Source organism: Tripterygium wilfordii, chromosome 6, assembly GCF_013401445.1.
Source record: "Tripterygium wilfordii isolate XIE 37 chromosome 6, ASM1340144v1, whole genome shotgun sequence".
Lineage (NCBI taxonomy): Eukaryota > Viridiplantae > Streptophyta > Magnoliopsida > Celastrales > Celastraceae > Tripterygium > Tripterygium wilfordii.
This window is the reverse complement of record NC_052237.1, coordinates 668,158-687,186: the sequence shown is the minus strand read 5'-3', so window position 1 is coordinate 687,186 and position 19,029 is coordinate 668,158. Positions and strand designations below refer to the sequence as shown.

The 19,029-nt window shown below is 38.5% G+C and overlaps 5 protein-coding genes and 1 pseudogene across 7 annotated transcripts; 2 read left to right on the top strand and 4 right to left on the bottom strand.

Moving 5' to 3' along the window:
* Positions 1-624: 624 nt before the first annotated feature.
* On the top strand, positions 625-1,765 carry LOC120000405 (phytohormone-binding protein CSBP-like). Its single transcript, XM_038848485.1, has 2 exons — positions 625-796; positions 1,280-1,765. Exons 1-2 carry the CDS (start codon positions 625-627, stop codon positions 1,561-1,563), a joined length of 456 nt encoding a protein of 151 aa, XP_038704413.1. The 3' UTR covers positions 1,564-1,765.
* Positions 1,766-2,203: 438 nt separating this feature from the next.
* Positions 2,204-3,176, top strand: LOC120000404. The gene has a single exon (XM_038848484.1). It carries the CDS (start codon positions 2,317-2,319, stop codon positions 3,016-3,018), a length of 702 nt encoding a protein of 233 aa, XP_038704412.1. The 5' UTR covers positions 2,204-2,316; the 3' UTR covers positions 3,019-3,176.
* An 81-nt stretch (positions 3,177-3,257) lies between these two features.
* Positions 3,258-6,544, bottom strand: LOC120000406 (annotated as a pseudogene).
* Positions 6,545-6,678: 134 nt separating this feature from the next.
* LOC120000403 (mannan endo-1,4-beta-mannosidase 2-like) lies at positions 6,679-11,198 on the bottom strand. Of its 2 annotated transcripts, none has more exons than XM_038848482.1 (6): positions 10,820-11,198; positions 10,079-10,634; positions 9,070-9,267; positions 8,495-8,617; positions 7,653-7,864; positions 6,679-7,484 (listed from the first exon to the last, which is right to left on the bottom strand). In XM_038848482.1, exons 2-6 carry the CDS (start codon positions 10,436-10,438, stop codon positions 7,049-7,051), a joined length of 1,329 nt encoding a protein of 442 aa, XP_038704410.1. In that variant the 5' UTR covers positions 10,439-10,634; positions 10,820-11,198; the 3' UTR covers positions 6,679-7,048. The 2 variants fall into 2 exon arrangements, with proteins under 2 accessions (XP_038704410.1, XP_038704409.1); XM_038848481.1 differs by having other exon boundaries at positions 10,815-11,195.
* A 1,240-nt stretch (positions 11,199-12,438) lies between these two features.
* LOC120001070 lies at positions 12,439-16,057 on the bottom strand. 2 transcript variants are annotated; one of them, XM_038849311.1, is made up of 5 exons: positions 15,773-16,057; positions 15,545-15,677; positions 14,346-15,447; positions 13,071-13,218; positions 12,439-12,937 (listed from the first exon to the last, which is right to left on the bottom strand). In XM_038849311.1, exons 3-5 carry the CDS (start codon positions 14,884-14,886, stop codon positions 12,874-12,876), a joined length of 753 nt encoding a protein of 250 aa, XP_038705239.1. In that variant the 5' UTR covers positions 14,887-15,447; positions 15,545-15,677; positions 15,773-16,057; the 3' UTR covers positions 12,439-12,873. The 2 variants fall into 2 exon arrangements, with proteins under 2 accessions (XP_038705239.1, XP_038705238.1); XM_038849310.1 differs by lacking the exon at positions 15,545-15,677.
* Positions 16,058-18,027: 1,970 nt separating this feature from the next.
* Positions 18,028-18,654, bottom strand: LOC119999269 (Werner syndrome ATP-dependent helicase homolog). Its single transcript, XM_038846749.1, has one exon. It carries the CDS (start codon positions 18,624-18,626, stop codon positions 18,030-18,032), a length of 597 nt encoding a protein of 198 aa, XP_038702677.1. The 5' UTR covers positions 18,627-18,654; the 3' UTR covers positions 18,028-18,029.
* Between the last annotated feature and the right edge of the window lie 375 nt (positions 18,655-19,029).

The following is a 19,029-nucleotide window of genomic DNA, read 5'->3' as shown; positions in this document are numbered from 1 at the left end:
GAACTTCTTTACTCTCTCTTTTGTCATCAGATTCTAATTGGAATGCACTTAATCGATTCCGGAGTGTTTAAATATGATTAGATAGCATATATATTCTTCATGAAGACCCATATACACATGCTTTGGGTACTTGATAATGACTTCAGTTAGGTTTTGGGTTGTGGATTTAGAACCTTCAAGATCAAGATTTTTTTTTCCTAGGTGGCACATCGGTGTCATCTTGTAAATGAATAGCTTTTCTGTCTCATGTTGGATTGTAGGCCAAACCCACAAGGTCTATGAGGTCAGTAACCATCTTTTTCATTAATATATGGAAGATATGAAGAGATTAGCATCTACTTTTTTTGAGTGTGATAAGGAAGAACCAAGTTGAATTCTTCCTTCGTTTTTGTTGTTTATAGCTAATGGACATTAGAAGCATTTAAAGGCACCAACTACCTGACCTCACCTATGACTCACTAAAATAAATCAATTGGTAAGAGGGGGGATGGAAAGGGAGTCTGTTTCTATTTTCTTTTTCTTCTTTTTTTTCACAATAAGTGGAAAGAGGGGCTGTCTCTGGATTCACTTGGTCCTTATTTATAGTCTCACCATAATCACAAGAAACTACTAGAGAGGGAGGACATGGAAAGCATGAGAGGAGAAGTGGTGCTCAACATCCCTGCACAGAGAGCTTGGCATATGTTCATGAACGATCAAGTCATCAGCAAGATCAACCCAGAAATGCTAGCCAGTGCCAAGTTCATCGAAGGAGATGGTGGCCCAGGAAGCGTTAGGCTTTTCAAGCTTGGACCTGGTACGTACGTCTCTCCCTGCTTTCCTGTAAGATGGTACTTTTGCAAGCATCAATCTAAATTGTGTAAATATGGATGAGTAATGAGTTCCTTTATAGTTTCATGATATATAAGTTGCATCAACATGCATGCCAAAGCCTAGTAGTGAATCTATCAGGGGCTAAACTGTATGGATTTAAGAGATCTTGAGTTTGATTTGCATTGGTCCAACTTCCTATGTTGTCGGGTGGAATATTCATGTGCGCACGGGCTTGACGAACTAAGCTTAGGCCCATATCGAATGTCCAAACAATAAGTTTGTATGGTATCTTTGTCGGTTAAAAAAAAAAGCATACCAAAGTTTGTATCTTGGGTTTGTTGAATTGTACAGTGATAATATCTTTAAATGGCAAAGAACTGTGTAGGGAAGTTGGGTTGGTTCTTGTGAGCTTTCTTCTTCACCACCTTAATTTTTCAACTGAACTGAACTGATCGTATGCATGCAGCAGTGAAAGACTATGTGAAGGAATCGATCCAAAAGATTGATCAAATGGAGATCGGAAGGTCTGTTACATACCATGTCGTTGGGGGGGACTTGCCAAAGATGTATGATCCTTACAGAGTCACCTTTTCATTCACACCCGTTCAAGGACAAGAGAAGGACAAGTGTGTTGCTCAGTGGAAGGCAGAGTTTCGGCCACTTACTCTGGCAACACCTCCACCGGAAAAAGCAAGAGATGCTGCTCTAGGCTTCCTCACCTTCTTTGACAAGGTCCAACTAAGCTACTAGCTCACGTGTTAGCTAGCCATTAATCATATATGTGTGTGTGTCCGATCTATATATGCTTTTATTATGTCTACATGAAGGCTGCTTATGTCTATCATTCACGGGTATATCGTACTGTATTTGAAGCTAAATCTCAGAAAGAACTGAGTTTATAAACTACTCGTTAGAGATAATAAAACCATTTGGGTAATGTTGTGGTGGTGAATTTCTCTGGAATCAAATCGTATAAACAGAAAATATCTTGATTCCGATTCCCACAAGGATTAATGCTCTAGTGACAATGTGTTGGGTATTTGCTCAACTTATATTATCATTGTTAGGTGAGAAACTTGCCGCCAAAATGACAAGGGTTTGTTACTTTGTTTTAGGGGGAAATAGTACAGGTCTTAAACTCTTATTTGGCCATTTCGATTAATTTCCCAAGGTTAATCGAGGCAAGGCCTTGCACATAATTGTTACCTTTTGGGCCGTCTCGTTATGAAAACAAAAGCCCAAACTGGAGGCCCATAAAGGGACAACTGGATCCGACTCATCATCCAAAGCCCAACCAAAAAAGCAGTGGCGCCAACTATTGGCGCTAATCTTTCCCACCAAAAACTCCAAGCCCGCCAAGTCTCTTTTCCTATAACATAAAAACCTCCCCGAAACGAAAAATAGCAGAGATCGCGGAGATCTGAAAGACCCATCTAAAGCCGATACCTCCATCTGTTTGCGAAAATTCCCGAGAGAAAACTAACCACGTCTCAACCACAAGACATGGTAGTCCCTTTGGGCCCGGGAAAGTTCTACGGCCGCGGCCTCCCTCGGCCACGTTTCTTCACTGACGTCAAACTTAATCCGGAGCGCGTCGATCCCCCGACACCTGTACTAGATCCCCTCCTCTCCTGGGCTCGGGAGGCCCATTGGTCTATGGGTGGGCTCAGCTTCAACCGTCTACGCCTTCAGGGCCGCATCGAAGGTAACGTCGACAAACTCCGCAAGGAGGTCGAGAAACGCATCAAAGAACGATCACCGCCGTCCAAAATTACAATCCCGGCCTTTAGTGATCTAAAAAGCAAAAAAGAAGCTTTGAAAAGGAGGGTTAGTGCTGATTCGCCTCCTCCGGCTCCAGTTGCAATTAAGCGAAGGAGACGGCTGGCTTTGATGGACGAGGACGACGATGATAGCGACAGGGAGCAAGAACTGGTGGAACAAGAAAATGGGGAAAAAGGGAAGCGCCGCACAGAGAGATTTCCAGTGAGGAAGCTCGGGGATGACTTCGATCGTGTAGCAAAGGAGAGTGGTCGCGGTGTTGGTGATGCGGTGATGAAGGTAGTGGAGATATTAAATAAGGAGAATTCCGAGGGCCATAAGTTGAAGCGTGGAAGGAAGGGCAAGATCGAAGGTGAGGAGATTTCCTCTGTTTCTGTTAGTGGGACAAGGACTTCAGCAAGATTAGCTAAACGAAGATCTCCTTAGTATCAGTGTTGTTTAGTCTTATGTACTGTAGTCTACTTTTCTTTGTTCTTTCAGCTTTTCCTTTGGTCCTCTTTCTTTTGCTGTATAAATAGCTGTGGATTTGAATGTTCCAGTGATCTGGGTTTTCAATGAAGTATCATATATTTTGATATTGGCATCTCGGTTATCGTTGTTATGGGTGAAGTGTTTTTGAAACAATGAGTTGAGAAAGAAGCAGGATGCGCCAACAATGTGCTTGTTAAAATGCCAATGTGAGGATTTCTTAATTGCTTTCTTTGAAACTTGAAAGATCTAGGGCCATGATAGATTTCTGGATAACATAATAGATTTCTAACTACTATGTTAAGTTATACACTTTGAATTCGAAAGTTTCGACAGCGATAAGCAGATAAAAATATACAAGTTAAACTCGATATGCAGATCTAATAGAAATCCTCACCTTTAGTCACTAATTTGCCAGCTTCACTGCTGGTAAATTTTAGTTGCATTATCTATTAGCTTCTGAATTACATGCCATCTGCTGAGGGATCTTCTAGACTTGAATGCAGATTTTATTTTAGTGCAAACTCTAATCTGCATTATGTAATGAGTGAAGAACAACCTGAACTCCATGCTTTGGGCAAAGGGTAAGAAGCCGGTGTGGAGAATGGACATATGCAGGGGAGAGTGTGAAGCTGTAGGCCTGTAGCGCTGTAATATCATTGAGAGAGCAATCTTTACTTCAACAATTGCAAAATTGAATCCCACACAACTTCGAGGGCCAACACCAAAGGGAATGTATGCAATTGTGTTATTGTCTGTTGCTTTAGCAACCCCTTCTGAGAATCTCTCTGGTTTGAATAGATGAGCATCATCTCCCCATATCTTAAGAGTTATGGTGAAGTGCTAGAATTGGGACATGCAACTGTATACCAGCAGGCAGAGTGAGTTTCCCAACTCGAACTTCTCTATTGGGTTTTCTGGTTAACCCCAACACCGGAGGATATAATCTCAGTGTTTCATTTATCATCATACCAATCTGTAAAGACAAGCAGAGATTAAAGGAGGAAGTAGCTGGGTTTTTGAAGGTTCTGCAATATATTGATTGATTTGCTGCTGTGCATTCAATTGAATGGAGTTGCTTACGTTCTTTAGTTTTGGAATGCCATCTGAATTCGGATTCTGGTTGCCAAAAATCACGAGCACCTCCTTTCTTGCTTCCTCTTGGTAATCTGTGTGAATTGCTAGGAGCATAATAAGCCAAGAAAGCAGGGAGCTTGTGGTTTCTTGTCCACCAACATAAAAGGTCTTGCACTCATCGATCAAATCTTCGACTGATATTTTCTTGGATTGGTCTTTTTCATGATATGCCTTCATCAATACCCCAAGAAAATCACTTTCATAGTCTTCTATTCTTCCTGTCCTCACCTTCTCCTGTCTCTTCTTGATTATTTCTAAAATGGAAGCTCTTATTCCTTTCTCAAGCTTGTCTGCTTCTATTTCATCTCTACTTTTATAAATCTTACTGCAAGAGAAAAATGAATGCATTAAACAAGAAAATAGTCCAGATATTGAAGTTGGAAATGCAGTAAAGATATCACAACTGATATATTGTTTCCAATTTGTATCGACATCTGCATACTTGATGCCTGGAAGTGAAACTTTGAGACCATTTCTGGATGCTATCAAGATGAACTTGGCTAACTTGTCAAAAATGTTCTTCCCTTCAATGTAACTGCTTCCAAAGCTGTCCTTGAAATCACTTCAGATGTAAGTAGTCTAAATTCTTCACACACCTCTATTTCTTTGCTTTCATGACTTCTCCACCTTTCTAGCATCATTTCGGTACTAACAATCATTGCTGGTATCATATTCTGCAAAATTATTGCAACAGCAAGAACCACAGTAATAACAATGGTAGAAGATCATAATTAAGTTCTCACTTTTAAGCTCTCAGAATGGAAGGCATGGTTGGCGAGTTTCCTCATTTTAGTCCATTTTTCGGCATTTGTTGTCGCAACGCCATCTCCTAGCAACTTTTTCATGAAAGGAACGGGCGCTTTTAGATAAGTTATATCTTTATTGTTCTGCATCTCTTTGATCAGCTCTGCCTCCGAAACCACTAAGGAAGCTTGAGGACCAAACCAAATACGAAAATTCACCCCTATTTACACACACAAACAAAACAAAATACAAATGAATGAAAACTGTTATAGAACTAATGTGGAACTGAAATTGAAGGGGGAAAGAAAAAAGGAAGAAGAAATCTTGCCATATTTATTGAACCAGGAAGGTAGGTGAGGCTGGACATAGGAGAGTATGTCATGTGAGAGATGCTTCATGGGTCTGGCTGATGATTCTCGTTTCATGCTGGCCATGGACTTGGTGTTTCCATACATGAATTTGTAAGGAGGACCTTTGATTCTCTGGGAAGCCATCAGAGACTGTGTACGGAATGGAGTCCACCATACCTTGTGAAGGAAGTTGATCAAAGTGAAGACAAGGCAAGGCACAAGAAAAAAGAGCATGAAAGAAGGATTAATGCCAGACTCTGTAGTGGGTGTGGGCTCATCGTTCTTGGTTCCTGCTCTCTGTTTTACTCTGGTTTCAATGAAAGGCTTGGACAGGGAAAAAACAAATGTATACAAATGGCCTTCCATAAGACAGAGGAAAGCAACAGCAAAACAAACACAGCCAACCTGTCTTATTAAAAGAACAAACATAAAAATGTGCCCAGTAAAGACATGAAAGAGATCAAAAAAAAAAGGAGAAAGAATCTTATCTCCAAGATTCCTTTTTCTTTTCTTTCATGTCTACTGGCACATTTTCTTTTTGTTCTCTTATGAATAACTACAAAATCAACCGAGCTCCAATACAAAGCTTGTAATAGAATCACAAATTAGTGCTAGCTAAATGATTACGGGGTCAGCAAGTAGACACCAGCTAAAAAACAGATAAAGAGATATATGATGTCGTATGAACTATGAAGAGATTAAAAAAGATACATATCCCCACAACTGATAGAAATATGAACTCTGAAGACTGAAGAGGGAAGACGAAGCTGTTCAGCGAAGGTGTCTGTACTCTGTATCTGTGTATCGTCGACGAAGTTCAGCGGTGAACTATGAAGACTGAAGTGAAGCAGTGAAAGGGAAAGGGTCGGTTAAACTTTGACTTGCCTATAGGTCGAAAATAGTCAAATACTGTAAATTTTGTTGACTCTTTCCTTAGATTCTAGAAAATTGCAAAAGCCCATATCCCATATGACAAGAGAAACGAAGGGGCAAGCCCAAATGAATGCAGATATGGACCAACGTGTGGCCAAATTTTCCAATTTGATGGCCCAAGAATTTTGTTTACAGTGGGCCTAAGAATGGCCAACACCATCTGATTCAGAGGCCAAAACCGTTGTGGGCTAAATTATTTGATTTCACAGCGGGCCTAAGAGACTTCCTGAACCCCCAAAACGGGGTCTATTGCGAAATTTCTTAGCGGGCCGTATAGGCCCAATCGACCGCAGTCGGAGATTGTAATATTTTTTATCGAATTCACTGTCAATTTCAAATTCAAGCCCATTTTCTCCATCAGATCAAAGCTTTTGCAAATGCACGCTTTCTTCACTGTCAGTGCCCATTTTCCACAACTCCCTCCAGGGAAATGTAGCATCTAACAATCATCATATCCATCAACAACACTTTGTATATATTATTGTTCAAATAAATAGGTAAATAAGAGTAACTTCAAACTTGAAACATGGTAAGACAATTATCAAAGCTTGGGAGTTTTCTCTCGACCCAATAGCTTCTCCAATCCTTTCATGATACCAGTGATTACAAGCTATCAGAATCTGCAATCTGATACTGAACTCTTTTTCCCCTTCATGTCTAACTCAATGTAGTATTGGCTGCAGTGCAGTACAGCCGGTATACTTATATCTGATTCATCTAGCATGGTATCAGTTTTTTTGTGGCCATACAAAGAATGTGTTAAGGATTCATAAAACACACATCTCTGCCTCACAACCAATCTCCCACCAAAACAGTTAAAACTTCTATTTCAGTTGCAGGCATGTCTTTTCAGAACACTTTGCCAGCGAGCACAGATCGTTAAGATCCACTTTCTGTTGATTTAATCCCAGGATTCTAGCCAACCTGCAAGATTGTTCGACAGTCAATCGAAATGTTGATGGATCTTTCCATGGGATTATGGCAAAACTATCATGAGACTCTTCCATTCCTTCAGCAAAAAACTGCCAAACTAAAGAGCCTGCGCCAGACCAGTTTTGCCTGGCAGATTTGTAAATGATGTCTAAAATGGTTTTGTGAAATCGGTCTCGTTGAGATGGTAGGAAGTCCTTGTTCTCGCTCGACAATCCATATTCAGTAAACATGATGGGCTTCTTGAGTTCGTTGTCACCATCTTCAATGTGAGAAAGCAACCACTTCGAGACAAAATTCAGTCTGTCCTCAAATTCCTGGTTGTGAAACCTTCAAAGGTGAAAAAATAGTTGCATATAGGTCAGATATGCACAAAGGAAATAACTAGTTTTGATTTGCAAATATGAAAAGAGGTAAAGAGCACCCTTCTATGCATGTATTTTGGAGCACTACTTTTTTTTTTTGATAAGCACTAATTTATTAACTTCCAATACATACCAATGATCAGGGTAGACATGCACCGAGGCAAAATCGATGTTTGGTATCTTCGAGTTGCGAATAAAATCAGACCCAAGCGTAGAAGCCCACTGCTCTGGATTCACAGATAGCCTCTTGGCGTTCGTAGGACCATAGAATCCTTCAAGACCCACTGTTAACAGATGGTGCTTGTCAATTCTTTTCACAAAAGCTGACATTTCTTCTATCCACTCCTGCAATTATACACCATACAGTTAATGAATACTCATATAAAACCATAACAATACACATAGCCTACACTCTTCCGACTGCAACTGCATCCTTCAAGTGTACATATAAGCCAGTTTTCACATGAATGCATAATACATAAATGGACCAACCAACCATAGAAGACATTTTTAAAATGAGTTTATACAATCCCGATAGTCTTTTGAATCCTTGGCCGATTTCTTTTTTTGGTTTTTCTAATGATTTGTTCCCGAGTATGTAGTGCCTATCAGTAGAAAAAAATAAATCGATGAAGAAGAAAAAAGGTGGAGTAGAACTGTAGAAGTGGGTTTAGAGAGGGCCCTTTCCTCAACTAGGTTAGTTCCTTGCAATTCAAGTATGCTAAAAGTTGCTAATAAAAGAGAGCTCAGTAAACGGCAACATTAACCAACGCTAGCCATATCAGCCCACCGATATGGAATAGTTGCATAAAATTACAAATAGTAGCTTTGAATATAATATTTATTATATAAGCAATACCTGGTTTAAGTTGTGAAAAAATATTTAAGATTTAAGATTGCTTAGATGTTCGATAAAGGTCAGATGGCGTACAATGGTTGATAATAGGGTAAAAGAATAAGGAGTTCACAACTTACTTGAAGAGTGTCACCTGAAGCATCAGACATGCACCGGGGTTCATTTATCAATTCCCACCCAAAGATGGTAGGATCATTCCTATACTCAATTCCTGTTAGGGTGTTCTTTCTGGTCAGCACAGTCTGCAAAAGGATCAGTGTAAGACATTCAAAAATTGAAATTTTCTACACCTAGACAATAAAAAAGATAGCAAAATAACAAATGATTGGTGATTGTTTGGTAGGCTGCATGCCGCTGCATTGCCATCAACCTGGAAGGCTGGAACCACTTGACATATTTTCCTAGCAACAACTTAGTACTAACTACAAGGTGATGAATATTCACATGATGTAACTTAGTCTTGTCTTAAAACATGTTGGGTTACAAGAGTAGATTTTACAGAGCTATGCCGAAATTATATTCACAAAAAGTTCTTATCATGACAATAAGAAATTCATATCTGCTGAGTTCCCTACTTCAGAAAATGTCAACTAGATTTTTGAAGGATCCCTGTGCAATACAAATGATATGAATGTTTCTGTTATCAATTTAATATGTTTCCTTCACTGCTTTTTGAAAATAAATAAACAGGTACCTTGACATAATGCTTGAAATACTTGCGGATCGATGGATCAAAGAAGAAGGAGTCATTTGAAGAGCTTAGAGCAATGCCCTCTTCCCATGCCCATTTGACATATTGAGTCTTCCCACCATATGCTTGCAAGTTATTCACTAAACTTAGAATCAGCCTGATTCCATGCCGTCTTGCTTCTGCAATGACATAATCCAAGGCCTGACACACCATCAATTTTTCAAGATCATTAAACGGAAAAAGCTTAGCATTTTATTCAGTGAAACTGTAGAGGATAAAATGCAGAGCAACAAAAGGCAACCCACTCTTTCAATCAGTTAATAGCATGATATTTTGAGATATCCAAGGACTTTGAAGATACAAAATGCCATTTATAAGGTAAGATGTAAGCATTTCACAGATCATGACAGAACACATGCACTCCCTTCTTGTTTCCATAAATCCCATAATTACTCATCCCTGCTGATGCAAGGTAGAAAGAAGGATCACCCAAAAAAATAGAATGGCAATACAATGAAAATGACAAAAAAAATGAAAAATGAAATGGAACCATAAAAAATCTAATCCTAGTTTCATTAATTGACAAGGAAAGCACAAAAGGCGAGGACAAATAAGCACAATTGATTTGAAGTAGACTGGGGAAGTTTTGGTAGCCATTGTAGCAATCTTTTCTTTCCCAAACGCTACAACAAACTGGATAGTTTTCAATTTTATGCTCATTAGTTCTGTTTCTTTTCTATTAACAGTATCAGGGAGCCATATCACCTCTGCTAAAAGAGAGACATCTGATTGATTTCAGAAAACAAACAATGACCTTGTCAAGTAGAATAAAACGTAAAATATTAAACAGTTCTATAGTGATGCCAAACAGACACTTCACAATGCTCAAAATAAGCTTGATGTCAAACAATCAATTTCCTAAATCCTCTGGGATAATTGGTGCACTGAACAAAACTCAGGTTAGTTATTTGCATAAAGAAGTGAAGTACAAACAATTCAGGAATTCTTTTACCTTGAAGACTCGCTCGTCGAATCGACCAGGGGAAATCTGGAGGGCATTGTAGGCACCATCGTTGAAGGCCCAAGTTCTACAAACAGTGAGACCCATCTGTGCCCCTGCTTGCAGCATTGCGCGAACCTTTGGTCTGCCATGTCCCTCCACGGCATAACCCATCAACCAGTAAGAGTTCCATCCATTGACGTATAAGGGTCGACCATCAACCACAAAATGAGTCCCATTCCTTCTCACAAAATCTAACTCGGGTTGTTTATGGTAATTAACAGCAGCCAAGTCACCAAAAGACATGTAAAGGAAAGCCACACATGAAGCAAAACCAATAATTGGATACAAAAGACCGTTGCCTGCCATCATTATCTCTCAATAGAGGAGCTCCAAATGATTAAAAAAACACAATGCCTCGTAATTCTCGGATACACTTTTGGCCCTTTCTCACACAAATCGTCGAACCATGAACACCCAGATGAGAAGTAAGTAGCTTTGTAACACTTTAGGCCTCAGATTCGAGCAGAGTGTCAATTGCCATTCTTAAAGAAAAACCCAGATCTATCTGCAAATAATAGCCACAAAAATTCCACTTTAAAGCACCCAAATACCAGGAATCCAAAATGAGGCTCAATTTCTCACACAAATACATCAAACAACAATAGAAGAGTAAATAAATGAGCAATAGAGGAGGGTTCAAATCATGTGAGTGCCAAGTTAGAAACGATAGCAAAAGAAAGCCCACCTAACTTGTCTCCCTTGAAGACTGCCAAAGCATCAACAGAGAAGAATATGGAGGATGGTGGTTGTGTGAGGTGGAATGTTGGTTTCAACCCGTGTGATGCTTGTGTAAATGGATCTGAGTACGCCTGATTTCGAAAGCTTTTTCTTTAATTTTAATATTTCCAGACTCTGGTCAAGTCATCAAATCAATTCGACACCAAATGAGGCCATCTGTTGATATCTTAACCTCTGCCTCTTCGTCAAACTTGGAAAAAAGAATAAATCAGTGAAAAATGATTTTAATTTCCCACCTTTATTCAGATGATTTCGGATGATAAATTAAAGTTTTGTATAGATCTCGTCTCGGTACTGCTGCCATGTGAGAGCCAGTGGCAGACAATGGGCCAAAGGCCACCGAAATCATGTCTTGTAGTTTTTAACTTCTTTTTTTGTTTCTCTCTTTTGGGTTATAAACACAAATCTCTAAATTGTACCACAACGAGTCAATCACTCTCTTTTTTTGTGGATGGTTGAAGCCTTGAAGGGCATTGATTCGTATGATTAAAGAGTATAATGACAGGAATTATGCTTTGGAGTCTTTTTTCTCATGAAGAAAAACTTTTAGCTTCTTTCTCGTTCATCCAAAAAAGTCATCATTAATTGGCTGGCTAAACCGAGTGAGGAATATAGTTGTAACATGACTATCCACACTATGCAAATTTGCTTTACACATTATGCACCTATATTAGTTCAGTCAAAACTCGCATACACATAAATTTTTCGTCCAACAAAAAAATAAATTTGTCTTAAACGCAGCACGTGGCCAAATATTGTGTACACATGTATGTTTAGAGATTTGCGGATTAGAATCAACAATCGCTTGTCAGCTTTACATGCTTAGTTGAAATTAGGCAACCGAACACAATAACATACAGGGATTCACATACAGTGTATTAGTATGGACACTTGCATAAAATCCTCCATTTACGTGGCCACTATTTTAGCCTTTGATTGTTCACCAAACGCCTATTGTTATCCCTAAAAAGCAATCACAAACTAATGAACGCATGACAGCATAAAAACGCATGACAGCATAAAAACAAAGGCCACCGACGATGGTAAAGAAGAGTAGAAGAGTAGCATGAGTGAATAAGTGACGATCGAATGATAGCCAGCTATTAAGCTAACTAAAGATCTTCGCATATCAAACTAATTTCATATATTTGGGTGAAAGATATGAAATGATAGAGCAACTGAACACAACCACCATTCATCCATGCAGGAGAGAAACTGGCTAGGAAATTCCGAGCTACATGAAAAATCCTACAACTCTCATGGACCAATTGAGACCTAAGCTGAACAAGAATTCATCTCATAAATTACAATAATAGAAACACCCACAAGACTTGAACTCATGAAGAGTTGAGTCACCACAGTCAAATTCAGTATCTCAACCACCAACCCATTGTTGAGATAAGATTACCCACCAACGCAGAAAAACAAAAGATGGTCCCACATCAAGAGTTGTCAAATCTGTGGGATTCAGGGATTCAATATCGCCCGTGAACCTCCAAATCCAAATAGTAGTTGTATTTGTCGGCAAGAACTAAAATGGAAAATTAGTAGAAAATAAAATTAGCTTTAGGTGCTTGATAAGCATCTTCCCATACCATATATCGGTGAGTGCATGTAAGTTGTGTCTTTACATGCCAGCATTCCAACATCAGATCAAGGCATCTCCAGATGGATGCCCTGTTTGCTTTATTAAGATAGTTTGGCAAGGAAATTCAACAAATATATACACAAACATCATAACATCCATCTCAAAATATTCCTACCATCATCCATCTCAAATCCGCAAGTGGGAAGTACCCTCAAAACCGCTTTAAAGAACTAACATTTTAAAAAAAGTCCGGAAATTCGGTTGTCAATACAATGATTTGGATGGTGACCACAGCTTCCGCATCCAATATCATTGGAGAGAGAATTGTTTACTTGTAACTGAACTGCTGCAGCATGTATGTCTGAAATTGAACATACATAAAATTGGAGTTCTTACCTTCAGCAACGATAGTTTGATATCAGCCCCCGATTCTACTTACTTCTTTCGTGGATCCTGAACTAGAGACCTGTTCTTCAGCCGAACTGCAACAACGACAAGTGCAGGAAAGATATGAGATAGGAAATACAACAAACGCTACTGGTTTCTCACAATCACAATGCATGAAAAAACAAGGTGAGGATCTTTTCCAAGACATGAAATGAGGAGGCTATGTACCTAAAAGTGCCAAAGCTTGGGCCGTTTCTTTCATCATCCATGTTGAAGTTTTTGTGGAATTGAATAGAGATCAAGCCTTCATTCATGGCAATTGCTGGCGCAGGAGATCCAAGTGCCCCGGAACTTGGACTGCCTCTCGAACATATTCCTGGAGAGAAGATTCAATCATATATTGATCATGCAGTGATGTATAGTCAATTTCTTTCAAAAATCTTGTATAGGAGAGACATCTAGAGTTTGAATCCTGGAGTTCAAAGTTCTATGGCCTTCTCGCGCAGATAAGAATAGGCCCTAGATATAACAAAATGATATCAAGCGCCACTCCAAACCCAATTCATTAAGGAACCGCCTTATGCAGCACCCACAATATGTGCTACATAATGGTCTATGACTATTGGAAGATGTAGATTTCCTTTCCATCTTCCATTAGCATGTCGACGCACACTTCTTCACTGAAAGTTGGCCAAACAAAATTTGCATGTGAGATCAATGCAAACCAACCTTGTTTGCCACAAAGACTGAAAACGTATGCAGAGTTTAGTCCAGCTAGTCCCCTATGGCAATAGTAACTAACCAAGGTGAAAGAAAAAAGAAGGCAATCTTCAAAACCAGCATTTTGCCAAAACCACATCAGAATTATGCTTGCAAGGAAAACACTCGCAAGTTACATTACAAAAGAAACAAATAAAGCACTGAATTACAATAAAAGAGCGGAGAAATAAGAGACAGAATAAACAAATGGAACAACTTTCACAGAATTTGGTGCGAAAATTTACACAGGGGAACTGTGAAAGAAATACAAGTCTCTGGCTGTTTTAAATAGATAAAAGTAGACTTATTGAACTAAAGAAGAACCCATTTGGGCCTGGTACAAGAAGTATATGGAGGAGGTCTATGGCATCATATAAGGTATCTCACAGAACCTGAAAATTGAAAATAAGCTTGAAATTGTAACAGTTTGCACAAATGACAGTCAACATTGTCGCAGTATGACAGGAAATATATTGCTGATCGACCGTACTTGAAAGAGTAATGATGCTGATAGTTCATGAGATATGATTAGATGGCATAATAATATGTAGATGAAATCATGAAACATAACATTTTAAGCAAACTGCTGTAATTAAGTCTTTTATAGTCAGTAATCAAAATCTTGTATGAGAATCAACCCCAGCTTCCATTCAGGAAACAAAGCCCAAACTGCAAATTCTAAGAATACACCGTAGAAGACATTAAAAAAAAGGGTCTAACTAAATCTCTAAGAAGCAAAAATACCATGAAAGATTATGACGAGGAAGAGAAGTGTGATGACCATGGCAGGAAGGCTGCTATTCAAAGATGAAGACTTTGCTGCTCTCATCTTCTTCAATGTTTTGATCCGTTCCATCCTTGCACGCCTTCTCATGGCAAGCTCAGCAATCTCTCTGACCAACTTCTCATCTGCTGCATCAAGTGATGGACCTTTTGGAGGCCGAGGTGGCTTGGGAGCCTTTCTAGAGGTCCTCTTCTTGCGTTTTTCTTCTACGCGTGTCTTTGCTGCAACATTGTGCTCTTGATTCTCTTCTCCTTCAGAGTTCTTCTCCATCAACAACTCTACATCCCCATCTACAACCTCAGAAACTCTTGAGGAATTCACCAATCCATCATGACTCGATGACCCACTCCAAAACACATTACGAGACTGGTCCCTTTGTCTACTATTTGAAACTGAATCTTTGCCTCTATCCTCTTCGCTGGTTGTCCCGCCACTTTCAAGGTCTACTTCAAGATCACTTTCCTGTGCAATCAAGTTATCCATTCTGATTTTAGACCACATGATGCCCTCTCGCACCTTAGACAATGAAGTTGTGCAAACAAATCTTTTCAATCCGGACCCAAATGTCAAACACTCATATCTACACAAACCAACCTTTTTCCATGACACCACCCATCAATCAATAGATTCAATACCCTAGTCAGAAACCTCATTAACAAAAATCACCTGCCCCTCCGCCATTATTTGAGCTCAATTTGTTGGCAACAACTTTGGAGCTACATGCGGTAACTGAATCTAAAGGGATCCAAAACCTAAATTCTGCAAACGTAAACTGCAAGAATAAAATTTAGAAATTCCGGAGGGAGAAAATGTACTTTCCTGCTTTAGGTTCCCAAACAACACGCCTCTTTGTATATCAAAGTCCTCAACCGTAAACAACACTCAAAACCACGTCCAATCAACCCCCCACATCACACTAAATCAATAATGAAGTATGCAAAATCGACGAGTCAACAAACCCAAATCAATAATGAAGTATGCAAAATCGACGAGTCAACAAACCCTAGTTGGATACTTTGATGGCATGTAAGCCTCCGAACGTTGATGAAATCAACAAAAACTCTGCAATGTACAAACAGCATCATAAAATAAAAGCGAAATTCGAAAGAAAAAAAATGTTCTGTAATCTCCAGGTACGTTGTAATTTAAACATGACTACCTTTTGATTTCCTAGCACTTGAAATTATGTTCTTCTTTAACATTTCTTACGCTATATACCACCGAATTTCCGTAACCTAAAATCTTTCGTTTATTTTCTCGGCAGCCAAACGCGGCGCAGATGCACAATGCAGCTTCAGATAGCGATTAACCGAAAGTATAATTCCCCCAAAAAATTACTACAACTGTAAGACAAAACATTTAATTCAGACGAAGAGGAGAAGTATACCTGAATAAAATCGCAAAATTACGAGATTATTAACGAGGAGCGACGTTGATTTCTCCGACTAAAATAAACCTTAAAAGAAACAGACAGATATTTCGAATTCCTGCGTCTTTTTTCCAGGATAAGATGAAATCAATCAATCAGGTATTTGATTGTTATATTCGGAAAGAAAAAGATTTTAAAATAGTAAAGCAAATCAATGAATAGCAAATGGCAAACAGGTTTTGTCGTTTTGTTGCCGATCGACGAGACCGAAAAGTCGAGTGGGAAACGTTTGAACGTGTCAGCTTTGATCTGAGACGGCAACTACCCCGTTTCCTGTAATTTATCAAAGACGTGGCAACCTCTACGGATTGGCCCATTGACACTTAAGTTAAACTCTAAATGGGCTACAACATAGGCCTAAGAGCCAAAGGCCCATAGCCCGTGCCAGTCAGCCCAATCCATTCTTCTAGAATTGAGTCCAAGACCCAATTACTGATGAAGCCCGCTGCCAAGGCCCAAGAGATAGCCATGGGTGATTTTAAATCAGGCATAAGGAACTTGTAGGTAGGGGTGTGCATCGGTCGGTCGGTTCGGTTATTGACATATTTTAACCTAACCAAATTTTTTCGGTTAATTTCAACCATTTAACCGAACCAATATTTTTTAGAGGGTTAACTATCGGTTCGGTTAACCTAAAATTTCGATCGGTTCGGTTAATTCCAAATATTTTAGGTCAAAGTCATGTTACTAATTTAGCATATAATATGATTTATAATGTTAGAGTTTATGATTTATAATTTTAGGGTTTAAATTTATAACTATATTATAGTTAATAGGGTTTAGGGTTTACATTCATAAGGTTTTATAGGGTTTAGGGTTCCCATGTAAAAACAAACAAAAGGTTTAAGGTTTTATAGTGTTAGAGTTTAGGGTTTATATTATTAGAGTGTAATTTTATAGGTTTAGTGTTTTATCGGTTAGGGTTTAAGTTTATAACATGACTATAGTTATATAGTTAATAAGGTTTAGGGTTTACATTCACAAGGTTTTATATGGTTTAGGGTTCCCATTTTAAAAAAATAAACGGTTTAATGTTTTATAGTGTTAGAGTTTGGGGTTTATATTATTAGAGTATAGTTTTATAGGTTTAGTGTTTTATTAGTTAGGGTTTAAGTTTATAATATGACTATAGTTATATAGTTCATAGGGTTTAGGGTTTACATTCATAAGATTTTATAGCGTTTAGGGTTTCCATTCAAAAAAAAAAAGGTTTAAGGTTTTATATTATTGGGACCTTTAACCTTAGAATTTAGGGTTTAATGGTTTTTATAGTATTTGTTTTGTCATATTATTAATTTCATTATCATATTTAATCTTGATAAATATAAATATATAATATATTGAAGGTGTTACATTACATGGTAAGTTACTAAGTTGGTACTTGGTAACATGAATTAATACTTATTAATTGATGTATATTATATTTATTTTGAATTTTTTATATAAGTATTAATAGATTTTTTTAGAAGAATATAAGTGTTAAATTATTAATATGTGGAAAATTAATAACATAATTATATATATTATATATTTATATAATATGTTATATTTTCGGTTCGGTTCGGTTAATTTGGTTAATTTTTTATGTTAACCGAACCATTAACCGAAAACTGAAATACTCATAAACCTTTAACCGAACCGTCCGATTGGTTAACATTAACCGATAAATTCGGTTAACGGTCGATCGGTTCGGTTCGGTTAATCGGTTAAAACCGAATTGTGCACAGCCCTACTTGTAGGCCCACAAGGCCCAACCCAGCTTCACCCGCGCTTTTGAATATCTAGCCGTTGTTTGGACCGTTGATTACGTACCCCTTTTGTTGACATTTGAAGTTTTGAATTGAATTAGTCTTGTAAAGGAGGCCATTTAATTGTTACTGGGAGCGATAGATTATCTGAAAATATGAGGCCCATGCATGCTTTGGAAGACCAAAAGGCAACTGGATTTATGTTTGTAGGTGTGTTTTAATGCTCGTTCAGTCTTCTAAGAATCCACTCTCCATGAATGCTCACACTACTCTTCAGCTTCTTATCTTTGCACTTGTGTATACTCAGAGTTCGTAGAATCTACAGTGAGTGGAGAGGCTGAAAGACATACCTAACGCGTGGTTCTCAGGTAAATACATATAATCTTGTAGTGAAATCTATATACTAGTGAAAAAAAATAATCTTGAATCTTATTGCATTCTTATCTTTTTGCTCTTTACAGTATCTACTATATCTCTTTGAGAAGTCTGTGACCAATTCTATAACAAACATAGGCATCGACACAAGCAAACTTAACCTGTTCAACGCCAAGAATTCTAGCTTCCATACCACAATTCAGGCTCAAATTCTTTGGCTTCCACGATTGAAGCTGCACAATATGAAGGGCCAGTGCTTTCAATCCTGCATTTTCACTGAAGCTGAGTGGGAAATTCATCTTAGCCAGTGCTCGAACATCAATCTTGTACTTGAAGCAGAGCCCATACTCTGTTTCCAGCTTCAACAGAGTCTCCTTAACCTCAATTCCCACAAATATTATGTTACTGTCTCCGAAGAAATTCTTCATGGTTTCAGAAATGCTGTCCATGTAGAGAAGCTGTAGAATTAGACACTCGGTGTCCGTGCATAATTGCAATGTGGCAAGTTTGCTGCTCAATGATGGTATAGGATGCGGCCTCCATTTACAGTTGAATCCCACAATGATTTTCTGGTCAGTGTACTTCGACATACTATCATGCATCCAATTCTCTGCTTCAGAGGCTTTGTTTGTCACTGTTGTTTCAATGAATTTTCCACAGAAAGAAACCAATTGTGCCGTTCTAGCCATCTCAGTCTAAATTAATCACTATAGTGTGTGTGTGTTTGTTGTCTATATATATATATATATATATATAGAGAGAGAGAGAGAGAGAGAGAGAGAGAGAGAGAGAGAGAGAGAGAGAGAATTGAAGTATGAGAATCAATAGTGTTGTTTCCAAGAGACTCTTCTTAAGAAGTGGAACCATTCTATAATCGTTGGAGTTACTGAAATTAATTAGTAATTACCACATTAGTTAAGAACATGCATTGAACCATAATTTTATTGGGGGCCGGGCTATTCATAAGGCCCACTTTAACCTTGTGGTGTTTCTGGCCCAGTTCACAGACAAACATAATTGAATCTCATTTCGTGGGCTTGTAATTGGGCTTAAAGATCAGGCCTTAAGAGCCCATCTCATCAACACAAAGAA

Coding starts and splice junctions, on each gene's coding strand:
- LOC120001070 (XM_038849311.1), bottom strand. CDS start 14,886: ATGTGGTCTAAAATCAGAATGGATAACTTGATTGCACAGGAAAGTGAT. Junction 13,219..14,345: donor CCTCGTCATAATCTTTCATG/GTATTTTTGCTT, acceptor TCTTCTCTCCAG/GAATATGTTCGAGAGGCAGT. Junction 12,938..13,070: donor CCAAGCTTTGGCACTTTTAG/GTACATAGCCTC, acceptor TCGTTGTTGCAG/TTCGGCTGAAGAACAGGTCT.
- LOC119999269 (XM_038846749.1), bottom strand. CDS start 18,626: ATGGCTAGAACGGCACAATTGGTTTCTTTCTGTGGAAAATTCATTGAA.
- LOC120000403 (XM_038848482.1), bottom strand. CDS start 10,438: ATGATGGCAGGCAACGGTCTTTTGTATCCAATTATTGGTTTTGCTTCA. Junction 9,268..10,078: donor TCGACGAGCGAGTCTTCAAG/GTAAAAGAATTC, acceptor ATGGTGTGTCAG/GCCTTGGATTATGTCATTGC. Junction 8,618..9,069: donor ATTTCAAGCATTATGTCAAG/GTACCTGTTTAT, acceptor ATCCTTTTGCAG/ACTGTGCTGACCAGAAAGAA.
- LOC120000405 (XM_038848485.1), top strand. CDS start 625: ATGGAAAGCATGAGAGGAGAAGTGGTGCTCAACATCCCTGCACAGAGA. Junction 797..1,279: donor GCTTTTCAAGCTTGGACCTG/GTACGTACGTCT, acceptor GTATGCATGCAG/CAGTGAAAGACTATGTGAAG.
- LOC120000404 (XM_038848484.1), top strand. CDS start 2,317: ATGGTAGTCCCTTTGGGCCCGGGAAAGTTCTACGGCCGCGGCCTCCCT.